The sequence below is a fragment of the Crinia signifera genome, chromosome 19, assembly GCF_055691185.1.
Source record: "Crinia signifera chromosome 19, ASM5569118v1, whole genome shotgun sequence".
Lineage (NCBI taxonomy): Eukaryota > Metazoa > Chordata > Amphibia > Anura > Myobatrachidae > Crinia > Crinia signifera.
The window spans coordinates 24537713-24557163 of record NC_139226.1 but is presented as its reverse complement, the minus strand read 5'-3'; the positions used below and the strand labels follow the sequence as shown (position 1 = coordinate 24557163).

The following is a 19451-nucleotide window of genomic DNA, read 5'->3' as shown; positions in this document are numbered from 1 at the left end:
TAGGATTCACTGGATCTTGTTACATCCTCCAACTCCCAAGCCACTCCCTGTGAGTTAGCTGGGGACTGTGTACTGTGGTGACTAGTCCCTTTTCTGAGCACTAGTCCCTGTTATGAGCTTGTTGTTGAGCATACTGCCAGTGACAGGCAGGAAAATGTGCCAGCCATGGGCAAGAGAGGGTGGTCTGTTACAGACCTCTCAGGTATTCCTACTGCAGGCAATACCTGGTAAAGAGATGTTATTGCCTGAACATGCATCTCTTGAAGAAACATGAACTGATTGTTTGTTTCTTTTTGTGCCTTTCCACAACACTGTGAGAATAGGCAAGGGGAGGAGGAGACTCTGCCTGTCTGGGCTCTCCTTTCTCCTTTTACAGACCTCTCAGGTATTCCTACTGCAGGCAATACCTGGTAAAGAGATGTTATTGCCTGAACAGGCATCTCTTGAAGAAACATGAACTGTTTGTTTGTTTCTTTTTGTGCCTTTCCACAACACTGTGAGAATAGGCAGGGGGAGGAGGAGAGACTGCCTGACTGGGCTCTCCTTTCTCCACAGAAATTTCCCTGCTGTCTTCCGACCTGACAGGGTTAAATAACTTTCTCCTCTTAAATAATACCTCATTCTGTGAGGAAGAGGAGGTATAAGCAGCCACAGCCATGTAATGTTTGGAGGGCCGTCTGTTTTGCTGAAGGATGGGGATTTTATTAGTCTGTCTGTAGCAGACACAGACACAGCTTCCTCCTTCCTTCAGCGCTGAGGTAAAATCTGACCTCAGGGGGCGGGGCTTAGCCTTATATACAGCAGGTGCATGTGACTAGAGTGCACCTGCATGACCTGCAGTATATGTGCACTGCCTGTGCACATGTCATGCATCAGCAGCTAAGCTCCCTACTCCCCTGGCTGTGGTAAGGTAAGTGAAAATTTTATTTAACTATACCATTCCAGCGTATGTCGGGAGGCTTACACCATAACCCACCAGCTGTTGCTAGGTGGCAAGCCTCCCGACGAACAAAATGTGAGGGCATCTCTGTACACTGCACTGTGAGAGGTCAGTGCTCTGTAAAGTTTTGCTCCTTCATAAAAGGCAGTATTGAATATTGGGGCTGATTGGCACTGCCTGTAATATCATAGGAAGCTGATTGCAATCACAGGACTGATAATATTAAACCCTTCAAGCGACTATCTTATAGAAAGGGATACGAATATAATGGGAAGGATCTTCCAACATTTATTTTTATTATAAAGAAAAGTACCAAGCCCAATAATCATTAATCGCTATCACTGCGGACAAGACAAGCTATAATATAGTTTTTCTCTTTATTTGATTTTATAGGAAATATATTTTTGATCAATTAATGTGTGGATAATAGTATATCTCAGCAGCACTACATATGTTCTAGGACTTTGCCAGGGATATAGAGATATATGGTGGTTGTATAGGACGTTTCTCCAAATACTTACTGACTATGAGCAGCAGCTGAGACAGATATATTCCCTACACAGGGACTTTCTGTATTTGTCTCCACTGGTTAAAAATCAGCCCCTGAATATTTGTGTTGTATTGTCTATGGCCCGAGTCTCAGGAGTGCGCATCGTTAACGGCATTGGGCGTACACAGTGGACGATATTACAAATGATCTGGTTCAGAAGGGCCAAAATGAGCGATATCACTTGTACATTAGCGCTACTCTTTACAGTATCACTCATATGTATATTTCCATATTACATCTACATTATGTGCCCACATCAGGTCTCCTGCTATCACTAGAACCCTACAGATGTATTTGTCATACCACAACATCCTGCAGTAACAAAGTCAAATTGGCTGATGATTGATGTCTGGATTCTTCTCTTCCAGTTCTCCTCAGTCTGTGGATGGATCTGACCGGTGGAACCATCAGTATTCAGCTGATCCCTCAGTATCCGGTGATCCGGGAATCTGTCACCCTGGCTGTTACTGGGGTCACTGGGACGATTGTGTCTTTCTATTGGTATAAAGGACCAAACACAGATGCTCGGTATCAAATCCTCACATATATTATTCGCGATAAGGAAACTATCCCTGGGCCTCTATACGTCTCTCGGATCACACCTTTACCTAACGGCTCATTACTGATCACAGATCTCCATATAGAAGATTCTGGTGATTACACAGTGAAGATACAGACAGAGAAGCCACAAGAACAGGCATATGTGACCCTGACTGTCTATGGTAAGTAGTAACAATGGTGTAACTGCCCCAGGCAGCCGTGTGATGGGTAATGAGCTGGGTCTCCTCCTTGTAAGGCTGGGTACAGGGGTAGCTCCAGCCAGGGGTGTAATGAGCACTTTGTGGGCCCCATAGCAAATTTTTGAAAGGCCCCAAAACCCCCATTGTCAGTACAATGGTGTTTAGGGGAACAGAAGAAATAGCCGGGATGTACTAAAGTAGAAACTACTGTAAAAACCATGCATTATATTGCTGCTGTGTGAGGGATCTGACACGGATCTCTCCCAGCATGCACCTCTGTGGCATGCACAGAGGGACTCCTGGGTTACAGACCCAGAGGTTCAGGTAGTGGCGGGGATAGCAATGGGCAGCGCTTATCGGAAGGGCTGCCCTTTGTGCTGCTCATTCTATATTTTAGTGCATATGTGATATGTGATGAGCGGCTGGATGTTCGGCCACTGCTTGGTGCATTGTGCTGCAAGAGAGCATCAGAGAAAGAGAGAGAAGTGTGAACGAGGGATCGAGGGGTGGTCATGGAGAGAGAGGGCTTCATGGAAAAGAGGGAATAAGAGAGTGTAGCCAGTGATAGGGTGTCAGAGAGAAAGGGGGGGGGGAGCAAGAGGGAGGGGATTGAGTAGGAGTGAGAGAATGTCAGGGAGGGAGAGAGAAAGTTGAGATTAAGGGGGACATTTACCAAAATGGATTCGTAGAAAAAAGGTGTATTCGTAGGGAGAAATACACCTTTTTTTTACGAATTTGTATTTTCGGGATTTACAATCCCAAAAATACAACAATTCGTAGTCCTAAAGATGGAACATTCATATTTGTATTTACAAATACAAATGTCTACACCATCGATAGAATACGACAGAAATCACCATTCAAAAGAATGGTGGTTTCTGATTTACTAAGCAGCCGTACTGACAATACGGCTGCTTAGTGGTGTGAAACACCCACGCAAATACGACAGGAAAATAGAACACCATTTTCATGTCGTATTTGCGTTTTAGCCTGCACGGATCAGTCAGATCCGTGCAGGCTTCAGTGTAAAAAAATCGAAAAATTACATAATAAAAAAAAAAACGGCGTGGGGTCCCCCCCCACAGCCGAAACCAGCACCAGGCTGGCAGAGCCTGGAGCCGGTAATTAAAAATCAGGGAACCCGACAAAGGGATGCAGTTAAGATCCCGGCGGTCGGGATCCCGGCGTTCAGAATCCCGACGCCGGAATCCCGACCGCCGAAATGCCGACACTTTCTCCCTCCTGGGGTGTTCACGACACCCCTGGAGGGAGAATAAAATAGCATGCCGAGCGTAGCGAGGCACCGGGCCCGCTGCGTGGCGAGCGCAGCGAGCCCGCAAGGGGGGGGCGATCCACGTCCCCCCCCCCTTGTCGGCATTTCGGCTGTCGGGATTCCGGCGTTGGGATTCTGAACGCCGGGATCCCGACCGCCGGGATTCAATACTGAATCCCCGACAAATAGGGGTTCCCTGATTTTTAACAACCAGCCCCAGGCTCCTGCTCTGGGGCTGGTTCCCAAAATACGGGGGACAAAATGAGTAGGGGTCCCCCGTATTTTAAGAACTAGCCCCAGGCAAAACCAGCCAGCAGGGTAATGCCACAGCCGGGGGGAGACTTTTTATGCAAGTCCCCCCGGCCAAAGCATTAACCCTACCGACCAGTCAGCCTGGCCAGGGGCCCTGGGGGAGTGGGGACCCCCCCAATAAAGGGGTCCCCCCCCTCCAGGACTTACCTGACCAGGCTGAAGCCTGGTGCTGTCCTCGATGCCCCTGGGCGGTGGGCATCGAGCTGATAGTTGTGTAAAAAATAGAACAAACTATTGTTTTTTACTGTGGCACTACAAGTGCCAGCAAGCCTCCCCAGCAAGCTGGGACTTGGAGAACCACACGTCCCAGCCTGCTGGGCATTAAAGGGCCCGCTGGGTCTTGTAGTGCCACAGTAAAAAAAATTGTTAAATAAAACACACTGACACCCATTTTAAATAAAAGTTTAATACACACATTACATACATACTGATACTTACCTTTCTTGATCCCGTAGGTAGCCCTGGTCCTGATGTCCTGTGTCGTCCTCCAGGTCCATGTCGGCTGTCTGCGTCGTCCTCCAGGTCCATGTCGACGGTCCGTGTCGTCCTCCAGGTCCATGGCGGTGTCCGGGTCCGAAGAAATCCATGTTGGAGCTGTGGAAGGAAATCCTACTCACCTGTTCCTGCGCTGAAGAAGTCTTCTCTTGATCCGACGTAATCCAGGTAATCTTTATGCTGTCGGCGCTCCCTGCTGTCTGCGCTGTCTCTGCATCGCGCTGAGGAGAGATGCTGAGATGTTTCATATTCGGCGCCTCTCCTCAGACTGAATTCTATTGGCCGCCTAGCAGGCCAATCAGGAGCCGAGAAAGTCGGCTCCTGATTGGCCTGCTAGGCGGCCAATAGAATTCAGTCTGAGGAGAGGCGCCGAATATGAAACATCTCAGCATCTCTCCTCAGCGCGATGCAGAGACAGCGCCGACAGCATGAAGATTACCTGGATTACGTCGGATTAAGAGAAGACTTCTTCAGCGCAGGAACAGGTGAGTAGGATTTCCTTCCACAGCTCCAACATGGATTTCTTCGGACCCGGACACCGCCATGGACCTGGAGGACGACACGGACCGTCGACATGGACCTGGAGGACGACGCAGACAGCCGACATGGACCTGGAGGACGACACAGGACATCAGGACCAGGGCTACCTACGGGATCAAGAAAGGTAAGTATCAGTATGTATGTAATGTGTGTATTAAACTTTTATTTAAAATGGGTGTCAGTGTGTTTTATTTAACATTTTTTTTTTTACTGTGGCACTACAAGACCCAGCGGGCCCTTTAATGCCCAGCAGGCTGGGATGTGTGGTTCTCCAAGTCCCAGCTTGCTGGGGAGGCTTGCTGGCACTTGTAGTGCCACAGTAAAAAACAATAGTTTGTTCTATTTTTTACACAACTATCAGCTCGATGCCCACCGCCCAGGGGCATCGAGGACAGCACCAGGCTTCAGCCTGGTCAGGTAAGTCCTGGAGGCGGGGGGACCCCTTTATTGGGGCGGTCCCCACTCCCCCAGGGCCCCTGGCCAGGCTGACTGGTCGGTAGGGTTAATGCTTTGGCCGGGGGGACTTGCATAAAAAGTCTCCCCCCGGCTGTGGCATTACCCTGCTGGCTGGTTTTGCCTGGGGCTGGTTCTTAAAATACGGGGGACCCCTACTCATTTTGTCCCCCGTATTTTGGGAACCAGCCCCAGAGCAGGAGCCTGGGGCTGGTTGTTAAAAATCAGGGAACCCCTATTTGTCGGGTTCCCTGATTTTTAATTACCGGCTCCAGGCTCTGTCAGCCTGGTGCTGGTTTCGGCTGTGGGGGGGACCCCACGCCGTTTTTTATTTATTTATTTATTTTTCTATTTTTTTTTACACCTTGCAGCCTGCACGGATCTGACTGATCCGTGCAGACTGCTAGAAATAATTCGTATTAGCAGCCGTATATACGGCCGCTAATACGAATCATTACACCATCGGAGGGTTACAAAGCAGTCGTATCTGACTGCTTTGTAACTGATCCTCCGGAACACGACTTTGCATACGACTTAAACAGTCGTATGCAGTCGTAGGGAAAATACCAATACGAAAAACTAGGTTTTTCATATTGGTAAATTTCCCCCTAACTGAGCGAGCGTGTCATGGATAGAAAGGAGGGGCAGACTTAGGCAATTTATCTGGTTACCTTCACAGGGGGGGGGGGGGGGAGGGGGGTAATACACCCAACATGTTCAGGGGACCACCTTGAGTCCTTATAGAGAAGATGTCATCATTTCTTATGTCATTTGTGCTGCATGAAGCATCACTCACTGTGTAATCCACAACCATGGTAATTAAAAATAACAACAAAATACATTTGAAAACAGATGTCACCGGGATGCATAATGGTAATAGAACAAAACATATGTATATTTGTATTTTTACCTGGTTAAACCACGTTTTGAATTATATACCGATCATGTACTGTACCTAATAGTGCACCAATGTCCATGGCAAAAACATGCCCTGTACATATGTAGTTTCCCTTGTACCCTTCAATATGGGGTAATATTAGCCTAATAACCACATAGTTATATCCTGTACTCAAATTCTGTGGTTAATGTCACCTTAAGTAGGCTTGGGGCAACAGGCCCCAGAAAAGCCAGAGAGTTCCATGACTGGCAGCTGAACCTGACTGAGCCTCCTAGGGTTCAGTGGACAATGAAGAAGTGGTTCAGTGGACAAAGCTACAGTAGCCCAAATGTGCAGCTGGATAAAATCTCTGCACAGCCTGTGGTGGCAATGGTGGCTTTGGACCATGCTGTGCGGGTGTTGTTCAGAGCAGTTCGGCAATGGGCCCTACACGCTGATCTTTAGATCTGTAGGAGTTGGTGGTAATAATTGAGAGTAACCTGACCCTTGTGAAATGGAACAAAGCCAAACAAGGGTTGCTGCCGTTACCCAAGCCCGGAACCCAGGTCCCGTGTTCAAACCTAATAAACCTCCTCATGTTGTGTGTGTTTTGAGTGTGGTGAGTGCGGCCATATGTGCAGAGACTGTCTGAAGCAGGATGAGCCGATGGATTGCAGCATAGGGTACACTACTGGACCTGGTGGTCAGCATGGCTGCTGAGAGCATTTCCCCATTGGAGAGCATCCTGTTTCATCTGATGGTACAAATGGAAGGCTGGGAGGTCTGGCCATAGTTGATACTGGCAGTCCACTGACCATCAGCCAGCTTGGTTCCTGGGGCTGATCAGGTGTCACCCCCTGTAAAAAGGTGCTATACATACATGGGGATATAGAGAAATGCCCACGAGTGCACGCACCTGTGGTGATAAAAGGTCGACCAGTGAAAGTGGTTGAGCTGGGACTTTCCACTGCTTCAGGAGGTGATCAGCTGAGACTGAGGCACATTGGTCTCCTGTTAGTAAAAAAATGTCTTTACAGGACGTTGGGCCGGACCAACAGGAGGATGTAAATTTAGTAAATGCCTTCGAAAATGTGTCAGAGGTAAAAAGTAAAATAATCTATGCTTTACCATCATAAAGAGAACCATAATTTGCTGTGAAGAATGATTTACTGTACTGTAATGCTCATGTGCAGGGTAAAAGGGTACTGTAGATCAGTTTTTGGTTCCCAGAAAACACGAGCAAATGGTGTTGAGGGCAGCTTACACTCATCTGTGGGTGGGCAGTTTAGGAGAGGAGCAAACTCTCCAGTGTACACAATTAAGCTTCTTTTGCTCTGGCATTCCCATGGCAGTAAAGATATATTGTCAAGAATGTCCAGTGTGTCAAAAGACAGCACCCCGGCCAGAATTAATTGCACCCTTGCTTCCCCTAGCTGTTATCTCCATGCCCTTTGAGAGAATTGGGATGGATTTGATAACTGCAGTGGAGAAATCGGCTTGTGGGCATTAATACATATTAGTAGTGGTTGATGATGTCACCAGATACCCAGAGGCCATATACAGTAACTACGCGATATGAAGTCCAGTAGTATTGCCAAAGAATTTCTAGTTTTATGGACTCGGGTGGAAATACCAAAAGTGGTAGTAATGGACTAGCGTACCTCTTTTTTCTCTAAACGAATGCATTATCTGTGTTAGGCGTGGATAGTATTACTATGTCAGTTAAGCATCCCCAGACAAATGGTGGAACACTTTGATCAGACCCTTATACAAATGATAAAAGGGCAGTGTTTCAGGAAACGTGTGAAAATTACCTACTTTTAACAAAGTTGATGTTTGTGGTTGGGAAGGTACCCCAAGTTTCTACAGGGTTTAGTCCTTTCAAACTTTGATATGGTAGGTAAGGGAGAAACAGTCACCCCAAGAGCCTAACTTCATTCAGTTTGTGGCACAAACTGAATTTTTTAAGTTTTTTTAAAGCGGCAATCATTTACACTGCAAAATCAAACTGGTTTGGTGATTGCTGCTTTAAAAACTGAAGATTTTTTACCAAATCTATCACTTTAAGTCTTAATTAAAGACATTTCTGGGTCTAGTAGGCTATTATAGCAGGTTCATGCTTTTACCACTAGGGCGGTGACCTCTAATGGAATGTCTGAAGTAACAGTCACCAAACAAAATAATATGGTCTAGGACAGTGGATGCTGCATGGCAGGATTTAAGGTATGCCTTGTGTGCAGAGCTTGTTTTACAGGCTCCTGATTTCAAAAAGCCATTTATGCCTCTCAACAGGGTTAGGGGCAGTCAATGTAGAGGGAAGTCTAGCAAGCTCTCCAAGCAGGCAAGCAACACACATTCCCTGGAAACTAATCCAGCTGATAGGCAACCCAGGCTGCATGGCAGAGGAGCATCAGGGCTGCCTGCACTGGCATATCTAAATGGGTGAAAGGCGCACCTCCCAACATGACCCATTCCAGGAGGTACACAATGCTCTATTCCTGGACTTCCCTCTTAATTAATGATTGCCACCAACTGTGTTGAAACACCTTTCTTATCACATACCCTGTTCAACACAGTGATGGTTATTATAAATTAAGAAGGAAGTCCAGGAATAGAGCATTGTGTTCCTCCTTGAGAGGGTCATGGGAGGTATGGTGAAAGGTGTGCAGTGCACAAGGGCCCTAGGATCAGGGGTGCACACACGACACACCCTGCACCCATTTAATAATACTCACCTCTATGTCGGTCTGACGTCAGAAGTGCAAGAATAACCATGATGGCCATGTGTAATAAAGTAGTCCTAAGGAAAGCAGAGACTCTGGAAGCTTGCTGGACTTAGCTGCAAACAGGGAAATGAAAGGCAGCTGAGGAGCAGGAGGGAGCTCAGACAAATGGGTGTGGGGGATGGCAGCAATGGCTGTCGCATCGACAAAGAGAGCTGTCATAATGAAAGGATCCTGGCTGCGTCCAGTCAGCACTAAAGCTGTCTACACACGGGGGCGATAGGGGCTGAAATTGCTGGGAATATGGTCGCTGGCGACCATATTGCCAGTGATGGGAGTGTGCCCCGGCGATAAATCGGCACGGTGCGCGCTCCTGTTTTCTGCCACATTCTAATCGCTGTTCGCAGGTGCTTGCTCCTGCGACCAGCTGATTACCTCTGCGGCACCGTTGGCTGAGGTTCCTTTTCATCAGCGACCATCTCTGGTCGCTGATGAAAAGGGGACACTGAGCAATATATCTCCCCCGTGTGTACGGGGCTTTAGACCCACAGAAGACCCGGACAGTGAGTACCCTGGGAGGTCTGCGGTAGGAACCCTGCTGGAACTCTAGGGGGCCCTAGGCAGAATAGACCCTGACAGAATCCTTTAGGTGCTGCACAAGATCTGCCAAAGGCTGTGGTAAGGCAAAAAAGTTTCATTGAAAAATGAGAGTGAGGGGCTGATTGGCTGGCTGTTTATTACTCTCTTCTACATAACATAACATCATACCTTTCTACTTTCCTGTGCATAGAGAGGGGAGAACCTAGATTATTCTTGCCTACCCTTCCGGAACGGCCTTGAGGCTCCCAAAAATTGGTTTTGCTTCATGGCCCCCCCAGTATAAGCCTCCCACAACCCCCCCTCGGCCGGTTGATCCACGGGGACCTGATGAAGCAAATTACAAGCATTTCACAGCGAGGGTATGGCCATTGATGCGTTTGCAATGCCCACACTCCCACATGAGGCTCAGTTGTTTTGCTTTGCCACTTACCCCAACCCTTTCACAGCACACCTTCTAGCTCCGCCCCCTGCTTCCTCTATTAGGCCGCCGCCTCCCGGTGAGGAGAGCATAAAAGTAGGCAACCCTTACCTAGAAATACAATTCCTCCATACTCTGTAGTACTATAGGCCCCTAATTTGAGATTTGTAGCCATATCAGAACTGATATTTATAATCCAAAAACAGATTTAATATCAAGCAAGATTTGGCCAGACTAAGGGGCTGATTCCACCTTGGGTGCTGTCTAGATTTGCTCCATCTGAGCTATGGTTTTGGGACTGCACACAGGAGCCTCAGTCTGCAAGTGTGGTGATGGTGCCTTGGTATCAGGCATTTTGGGGGTTTTAATGGGAAGTGTTGCAAAAATTGGTGACATTGGCCACATATTTTGGGGTGTACTGAAGTCAGTGGCTGCATCATTGGATGTCCGTTGGTGCAGTTATCACAGTGGATCTGAGACAGTGACTGAAGATGACGCATTTAGCCACACTATGTCCGCCTCTGAGTCCGGCCCTTAGGCCGGTGTACATAAAATAACCTCTGCATTTGCAAATCATTGTTTGTGATAAGTAGGAAATAGCTGAAAAATGGAAGGCCAAGGTTGGGATATAACGACACAAGAGTCAGTCAGCTGTGCAGGACCCTGGCCAAACTCTGAGGTTTTTTTAAAAGGGACAATCCTTTACAAGACATGGTTATGTCTTGTAAGTGATTACTCCTTTAAGATAACATCGGAGTTAGGCCGGCATCTGGCACTGCCGCCGGACTCTGGTATCATTACATCCAGCCCCACATGGTTGTGACTTACTTTTACTGTCCATGTCATCATATAGAATAGGTTCCCTATACCAGTCCGCGGAAAAGGTAACCTGGCTGCCCCCACACATGGGGCATTAGAAAGAAGTCAACAATTGCCCATTTTTTTTTCCAAGTGGCAATATGATACTTGGGCTCACATAGGGCCTTATTCTGGTTGGTGCGGCCGGGCCGTACGCGTACGTCCCGGGGTTTTTCATGATCTGCGCATGTGCAGATTCGCTAATGCGCAGGCGCGACCACTGAACAACGCTTACGGATGGGTCTCAACGTGCGAAAAAACCTGTACGCGAGTGTACGGGTATTGGGGGCGGCATAGGGGCGTGTTGAGGGGAGCGGCCGAAATAATGAGGGAAAATGGGCGTAAATATGGGCGTACACGGGGGTGTGCACCAAAAATGAGCGGGTCTACTACCGCACGATCGCCTAAAGCACCGTTCATTTCGGACACCAGACAAGCGCCCGCCAACCGCCAGCTCAGACCACCCCTACAGATACCGCATGCCAGCGTGCGCCTGAGTTTGCTAATTAACGCTGATTACTACTCAAACACATACACCTGAATGTAATAAGCAATGCTGCAGTCTATTAAGTCCAAACCATTATTTCACTGCCTGCAAGCCACACACAGCACGCAAACACATTGGAAGCTTATCTTTCTATACTTCTCCACATTTAAAGGTTTGTTTAATTTAAGGTAAGAATCTTTTTAAGACCTGCTTATATACGCTAAGGTAGGTATTTGCTAAACAGTTAGACACATTCACTACGTGCTTTCATAGACTTTACACAGTAGCACACTCAATCTACACAAGTCGACATGTGTCAACGTGTTCACTCTAATACTAACATAGGTTTTGTATTTAGGATACAATAACATAAACCACATCTAACACCTACAAAGGATGTTTCAGCAATGTTTTAAGCCCATGACCACTATTTTGCACACAATCTTTGTATAGTACCCAAAATAATGACCTGTACCACTATCTCATCTGCTATGATTTGGATTTGACTACACTCTGGATGTAAGATGCCACCAATCACATTATTGCACTCTCATCTCTCTAACAAAGGATTCCTACATCTGCTTATGACACTGTAAAATCATATATATTTAAAAAGTTATGCATGTTTGTTCACAAGCTATTTTATCATGTTTGGCCCATTCACACATCTTTTTTTAGGGAGGACACATATGCATTCCTACACAAATGTACCTTTTCACCCTTGTTTGTCTGCCTCACCCACTCCATGAGGAAAGCATTGTTCTGGACCTGCTTTTACCTACTACTGTAGGAGCTACCTCACCTGCACACAAACTGCTTTCTCACCTATTAAGTTGCTCTGCACATGTGCTGACACAAACTAATTAGCAGGGAAAAGTTGGATAGGAACATGGGAATGGCCATGGAGAGGGTTACACATGTGAAACTTCTACCACACTTCAACAAATGTTCAAAAATACCCTGGTCAGTAAGTACACATAAATCTAGTATTTTTTTCACACAAGAAATGACACATACCACAATTTTGATTTAATTTGTAAAATAAATTTATTTGCTGTTCAGCATCACAGCTTACAGTATTTCACACTTTAATGTGAGAACTCAAATAAACAAATAAAATAGACACACAAATAATAAAACAGCCAGAACAAGAGGTTGCATATCTCCAAACATGTGTTACCCTGCAAATGCAATGGTGAAAGAAATGGGGACACCAGAATACGTACTGCAACAACCAGGGTGAATACTAAGCAAGATACACACCACCACAAATTTATCCTGCATTTGTAGAGGTCAAAATACGAACTTTCATGCCCATGGCACGCAAATGGATAGATGGCCAACTCAGGAAGCGGATGTCCAGTGCAATTTAAACATTTGGGGTCCAACCACAGAGGAAGTGAACCAGGTCTCATTATTTGGGCCCTTTTTTCCCCCTTTTAGATGGGGCCTTGGGGACAGGGGCCTTTGGCTCAGCTGCCTTGCGGCGTCTTCCCCTAGTCGACACAGGAGGGTCAGCAGAGGTGGAAGGTTGGGGAGCAGCTTGGGGTGGGGCAGCAGATGGGGGATTGTCCCTTAGGGACCTGGCGGTGGACAGCTGCTCCGCAAGAAGTTCATTCTGGCGGCTGAGGTGTTGGCCAATGCTTACTATGCCAGCCGCCAGAGTGTCGTTAATGCGGTTCAAGGCCTCACACTGCAGCCTGTTTGTGGCCTTCCACTCCGCCAGAAATTCCCCCACCTGCTGCTGACGGATCGCAGCATCCACCCCTTGCTGCTCGATCCTCTCCAGTATCACCAACAGGCTCTCATCCCATGTCTCCTGTGGCTGGTGCTGGGGGCGACGTCTTGGTGGAGGCTGGACCACTTGCTCCACCTGTGGCTCTGCAGAGGAAGATGCTGCCGGTACATCCTGGGTTTCTGCTTTTTCTAGGATAAGAATTGAAAACAATGTCACCATCACATACGCAATAAAAAATATCTTTCTAAATACAATGCATTACTGTGACTTACCATCAAAAGCAGCAGCAAAGACCTGTCCATATTGGAGATCCCCCTGACCTCCCCCACATCAATCACGTCCAAGGAGTCCTGCTCCAGGGGGGTATACTCCAAATGGTCGGGCATAGGACCTCTCCCGGTGGACATGCTGTGGTTGTACCGGTCAGTCATCTTCCTCTTCATTGCCGTTTTGAAGTCAGTCCACCTACAAGTTTAAAAATACAAATATCACCATGAGATATGTGCACCACTGTGCTACGTGTAGGGTTACCACCTAGTCCCTTAAATTCCGGTCACATGTTAATTACACAGGTTCTGTGGCAGTTTAAAATTAGGTGAAGTGGAGTCTTGAAGTCAGCCAGCCACAGAACCTGTGTAATTAATATGTGTCCGGAATTAAAGGGACTATGTGGTACCCCTAGCTACGTGACATTTCCTAGTGTGGGTGATCTTGTGTTTTTTTGCCATATGTGTCCCACACACACATTCATGTCTCAATTAGGAGGCATTTCAGTGTCTCATCTCATTCATTAGGCCACTAAATGCACATACATACATCACTATGCAGAAATGACATCATCCATGGCCAAATTATGCACCTCCACCTGGTGTGAAACTACACATTCCACCATAGCTTGACAATGTGGTTATTATGGAGTAATTTAACTATGGAATGGCATACTGGGATGTGTAGTTTCTCACCAGCTACATGTGCACAGTTTGGTCATTCTTGTTTCAGTAGCATCATATGGAACATGTTACAACAACTCTTTCAAAAACACACTTTCTCTTGTCCCATCACATACTTCACATGAGCAGAACTGTGCCCATAACCTCACATCACACCAATGGTGCATGTTTCATATATCAATGTGGGTTATTAGACATGGTTGTGTTCACATGTGACATTGAAGTGTAGCACTATCTACAAACACACCTTTCTATTAGTCTCAAAACATACATGTAACATATGTACACACATATGACATCAGGGGGACAAAGACCAGGGCAATTTTTCAGCAGTCTCCAGCAGGAACTGAGGCCCTTATTCTAGTTCACTCTTTCTGCCCAAATATTTCTTTGATGGACAAAACCATGTGCACTGCAGGTGAGGCAGGTGTAAAACCCCACCCAAATCTGATTATCTCTGCACAAGTAACACCTGCCTCACCTGCAGTGCACATGGTTTTGTCCATCTAATAAATATTTGGCCAGAAAGAGTGAACTAGAATAAGGGCCTCAGTTCCTGCTGGAGCCTGCTGAAAAATAGCCCTGACAAACACACTAACCTTTTCTTCACCGCGTCCCAATTTCTGACCACTGGTGCCACCTGGTTCACTTCCTCTGTGATCTTCTCCCAAAGGTTTCTCCTTGCACTGGCACCCGGCTTCCTGGTTGGCAATTCAATCCATTCGCGTGCCCTGGGCACTAGAATTCGCATTTCGGCCTCTACAAATGCAGGGTTTCTCTTTCTGGTGGTGGTATCCTGCTCAGTCCTCACCCTAGATGTTGCAGCTCGTTTTCTGGTGGCCCCAGTTCTCTCACCATGCACCTGCTGGGTCACACCTGTTTGGAGAGATGCAACCTCTTGTTCTGGCTGGTTGCTTGGCCCTTGTGGAGCTGGTGGAGGTTGAACAGGGCCTGTTACTGAGGGGCCCGCTTGGTCTTGGCTCCTCCTTGTCCTCTCCTGCTCCCTCTGCCTCAACCTTTCCAGCAAGGATTCTGCTCTTGCTCTCTGGAGAGCGTCCTCAGCTGCGGAATCGTCTGAACTAGACATGTTTGCAGCAATTGTGGCCTGCATCTGACTGAATATTTATATGTTAATCTTCCGCCATGAACAAGGGGGCATATATTTTTCTCCGCAATGTATTTGCTCATTTACGCCGATATTTCCCGCCGATAATTCCCGCTTAAATTACGCAGGTCTCAACGCACCTGATCAATCACCTGTATATGCACATACACAGGTTGTGGAGCATTGTGGGCTACATCGTGAAATGTGTGCACCTGTCATTCCAATGATGAGTGTTGTCAGCTGGTATCTGTTGGAGTTCGTGTATGCTTTGTGAGTCACATTTCAAAACATCACGTTACAATGCTTTCCTTACATATGTAATGTGTATGAAATTGTCATACAGCAACATGTTGCATTGTGGCCCTTTAAGCAGCGTAGTTATAAGTAGATGGTTGCGTGTATTATTTTCCGCACACTGTAAATACAGTACTCCTCTCCATGGAAATCGGTGTATCGTGCCCCCTTTAAGCAGCGTAGTTATAAGTAAATGGTTGCGTGTATTATTTTCCGCACACTGTATATACAGTTCCTCTCTATACATTGAATGCATGCTGTTGGTTATGGTGTGTGTATATCGGAACGGTCCGCGTAAGTTTCTATTCGCATCCAGTTTGTTAATGTAAGAGGGATTAATAAAGTTAATACCAAACAAACAATTTTTTACACCAATCAGCAAGCACCAAAAGTGATATATGTACCTGCAATTATTAACTGCGCCATTGGCACTATGACTACTACCAGGGCTAGGCCGTTTACGACCCAGGAGCTGTTGGCCCTGGTTGACATAATGGACCGTCACCTGGGGCCCAGGGGCCCATATGTCAGCAATATGGACAAGCGGCGGGCGTATACTGCTGCCCGCCGCCTAATATACTCGACGACCGGCGTCCGCAGAAGCCTGGGGCAAGTTGAGCGGCGCTGGTCTGACCTGCGCCGGCGGCAGCCAGTTTTGCTCTGCACCCTTCGCCGCCATATTGCCCGATGTAAGTTTTGATTACTAGTATGTCTGCGTTTTTTAGCTAATGTTTTCTGTACTTTTGATAAATATGTTCCTGAGTATGTGGGTGTATATGGGTGTATAGGGGGTGTATAGGGGGTGTATAGGGGGGGTATATGGGTGTATATGGGGGGATATGGGGGGGATATGGGGTGTATAGGGGGGGTATATGGGTGTATATGGGGGGGATATGGGGTGTATATGGGGGGGATATGGGGGGGATATGGGGTGTATAGGGGGGGTATATGGGTGTATATGGGGTGTATAGGGGGGGTATATGGGGGGTATATGGGGTGTATAGGGGGGGCTTTAAGTATTTGCTCAGTTTTTGGGTGTAGCATATCAATTAGTTTGCATGATAAATGTCTGAAATATAACAGCAATGATAATTTGGAAGGTTATGAGCATGACTAATGTGAATTTTTATTTCCCCCTTTTTTATGAAACCCAATCTTCGATTTCTATGCCATCAACATGAACATTTCAGCACGGGCAAGGGCACGCATGGAAGCCCGGGAGCAGGCAGCCTGGGACCAGGCAGCCCACGAGCAGGCAGCCCTGGAGCAGCCAGACGAGGAGGAGGAAGAGGAGGAGGAGGAAGAAGAGGAGGAGGAAGAAGAGAAGGAGGAAGAAGAGAAGGAGGAAGAGGAGGAGGAAGAAGAGGAGGAGGAAGAGGAGGAGGAAGAAGAGGAGGAGGAAGAGGAGGAGGAGGAAGAGGAGGCCGAGACAATGGCTCAAGCTGGGGCCCACACAATTTCCCCATCCCCTTCCCCCACCCCCTCCCCAACCCCCACCCCCACCCCCTCCCCAACCCCCTCCCCTACCCCCACCCCCACCCCCACCCACACCCCTACCCCCACCCACACCCCTACCCCCACCCCCTCCCCACCCCATTTCCAACCCCCCTACACCTCTCCACCACCCACCCCCAAACCTCTCCAATCCCCACTCACACCCACTACCTCTATCCAAATTCCCATCCCATCCCCCTTGCTCCTGACCCCCCCAACCACCGCACAGCCAACCAGCGGGGACCAGGATGGCTCAAGTAGCCGTAAGTAAATAATGTGTCTAATGTTGACCTACACATTTCTACACATAAACAATCACAACAACCACATATGTGTATCCAACATCAACATTAGTTGCAACATATCACTGCAGGGCGACCATGAGGTGTGTCCTGTCCTTCTCCAGGAACAAGGGTCCCCTTGGTGGTTTTTTTGAGTGGGGCCATGCCTCACCCCTTGAATAATTGACATAACAGTACATCCAATGAGATATCCGACATTAGTGGTGTGGTAGTTATGTGGCTCCAGGTGTTGGGTAACTCCAGTTCCCAGCATGATGTGCAACACAGGGCCGGATTATAATGGAGGCACAAGGGGTCAGTGCCCCTGGGCCCCCCTCTAGCTAGGGGCCCCCTGTGGTTGTCATGTATTTAAAAAAAAAAAAAATTAAGTTTTTATTTGTTTTTTTTAGCTAAAGGTTTTGTGCATGGGTGGGGTAGTGCTGCAGCTTCACCTATCTGCCAATGTGACAATGATTTATGGTGCTGAGCATCGGGAGCCAAGGCACACTGATTGCACAAGTGTGCAGTGCATTTCTGGGAGTTGACTAAGTCCCATGACACTTTGCACCAGAGGACAGAGGCTGAGAAGTTTGTGCTGAGCTCTGATTGGTGGAGCTCATTACATGCTTCTCAGGTCCATGGAGAACAGCAGCAGCAGCTTAGTCATGTGAGGGTTTTTAATCAGAGGCAGCACTAGGACTGTGAGGTCTCCTCCAGAGTAAGGGGCAGAGGGACAAACACAGGCTTTTCATGTGGTGTGTGTATGTGTGTGTGTGTGTGTGTGTATATATATATATATATATATATATATATATATATATATATATATATATCCCCTGCAGTTAACCATTGACCAAGTTTATTCTGCCTTTACTCTGTGTTTTGACAGTATAATATTCTCCCATGCAGTGTGCGGCCAGTAATGACAAGTGCAAGGGGGCCCCCTGGTCTAAAGTACCCCGGGCCCCCCGAAGGCTTAATCTGGCACTGGTGCAACATAAATGTAGAGATTGTTTTGGTAATAGTGTGTGAGGCCATGCGGATGCATGCTTTACAAACATAGCTGTAGGCCTATAATTTGTACAGCAATGTCCGAAATTTAAAATAGTAAGGAGTGCTTAAGCCACAACAATGTCATAACCCTTAAATAGCACAGCCTAATTGTGAGGTTAGAGGACAGTCCCCCAAAACCAAAGTACCAATTGGGATACAGCATACATTCATCCATGAAGGAGTAATTGAATTAATGTTATTTACTATGTACAGTATGTGTGTGTTAACATATTATTTTTTAGTACTGTGTTTACAGCAGACCCATCTTCAATGTAGTTTAAAAATGTATGTGGCCTTCACACATAACTCTGAACTTTTTATTATGTACAAATACAACAAACATTTGTGTATGTTATATATTAATTTTTTTTTTTTATCCCTTCACTACAGACACTGAACAGCAGCAGGAGGAGGTGGCAGCCCTAATGCGGGAGATCGTCCTCACCCTCCTGTACCTCCAGATCCTGTTTGGCCTTCTGGAGGCCCGCATTTAATTTTTTTTTATCCCCCCCCCCTTATTATTTTTGTTATAAATAAAAGTTTATGTACAGTTCGAAATTGCCTGTGTTTTTAATCAGAAATATGTTAGAGGGCTTGTAAGGGTAGGTACATACAGATGTGTACTGTAAGTTATACTTGTAATTTGAGGTGAGGGGTAATGATTGATGTGTGAATGTGTGTGTTTTTGAGTAAAATAACACATAGTGAAAATGCATGAATGTTTAATGTTGTTAGATTAAAACATCACACATAACATCAGGGTAGGTATACATGTTACACATTGTGGACAAAGTAATTATGGACATAATTTAGTACATATACTGAAACACCAACATAACTTGATTTAAAAGTAACAGCAATATGGGGACACATAGATAGTGATTAAAATGCCACATTAGAACATAACAAATATACATGTAATGAGGGTTCAAATGTTGTTTTATTAGGTCTTTATTAAGGTAGACAATTGAGTTAATAGAAAACAATAATAGATTAACAAATAGATTAATTAATCAATTGTCAGAATTGTAGTTGAAAGGCAAGATTTGCAGGTCCATATATGTGAAGGGTATGGCAGCGTACACGGACGTACGCTCACTCTCACGAGCGGTGACATAAGCTGTGTTTTCCATTGAAAACAATAGGGACCCGTCCGTGCAAGCTGGCGTACGCTCAGATCTCCGCAAGAAGTCGGTGGGAAGACGGACGAAAGACGTCCGTAAACGGCGCCGTACGCTCAGTTGTACGCCTGTTGTCGGAGTGCAAGGGC

At 46.7% G+C, this 19451-nt stretch overlaps 1 protein-coding gene across 1 annotated transcript in view; it reads left to right on the top strand.

Annotated features, from left to right (window-relative positions):
* LOC146042238 (cell adhesion molecule CEACAM8-like) overlaps positions 1–19451 on the top strand; it is a 104980-nt gene that overhangs the window by 25148 nt on the left and 60381 nt on the right. The window contains exon 2 of the mRNA XM_083162159.1: positions 1859–2212. Coding sequence (XP_083018285.1) covers positions 1859–2212 — 354 coding nt within the window. The remainder of the gene's footprint in view (positions 1–1858; positions 2213–19451) is intronic.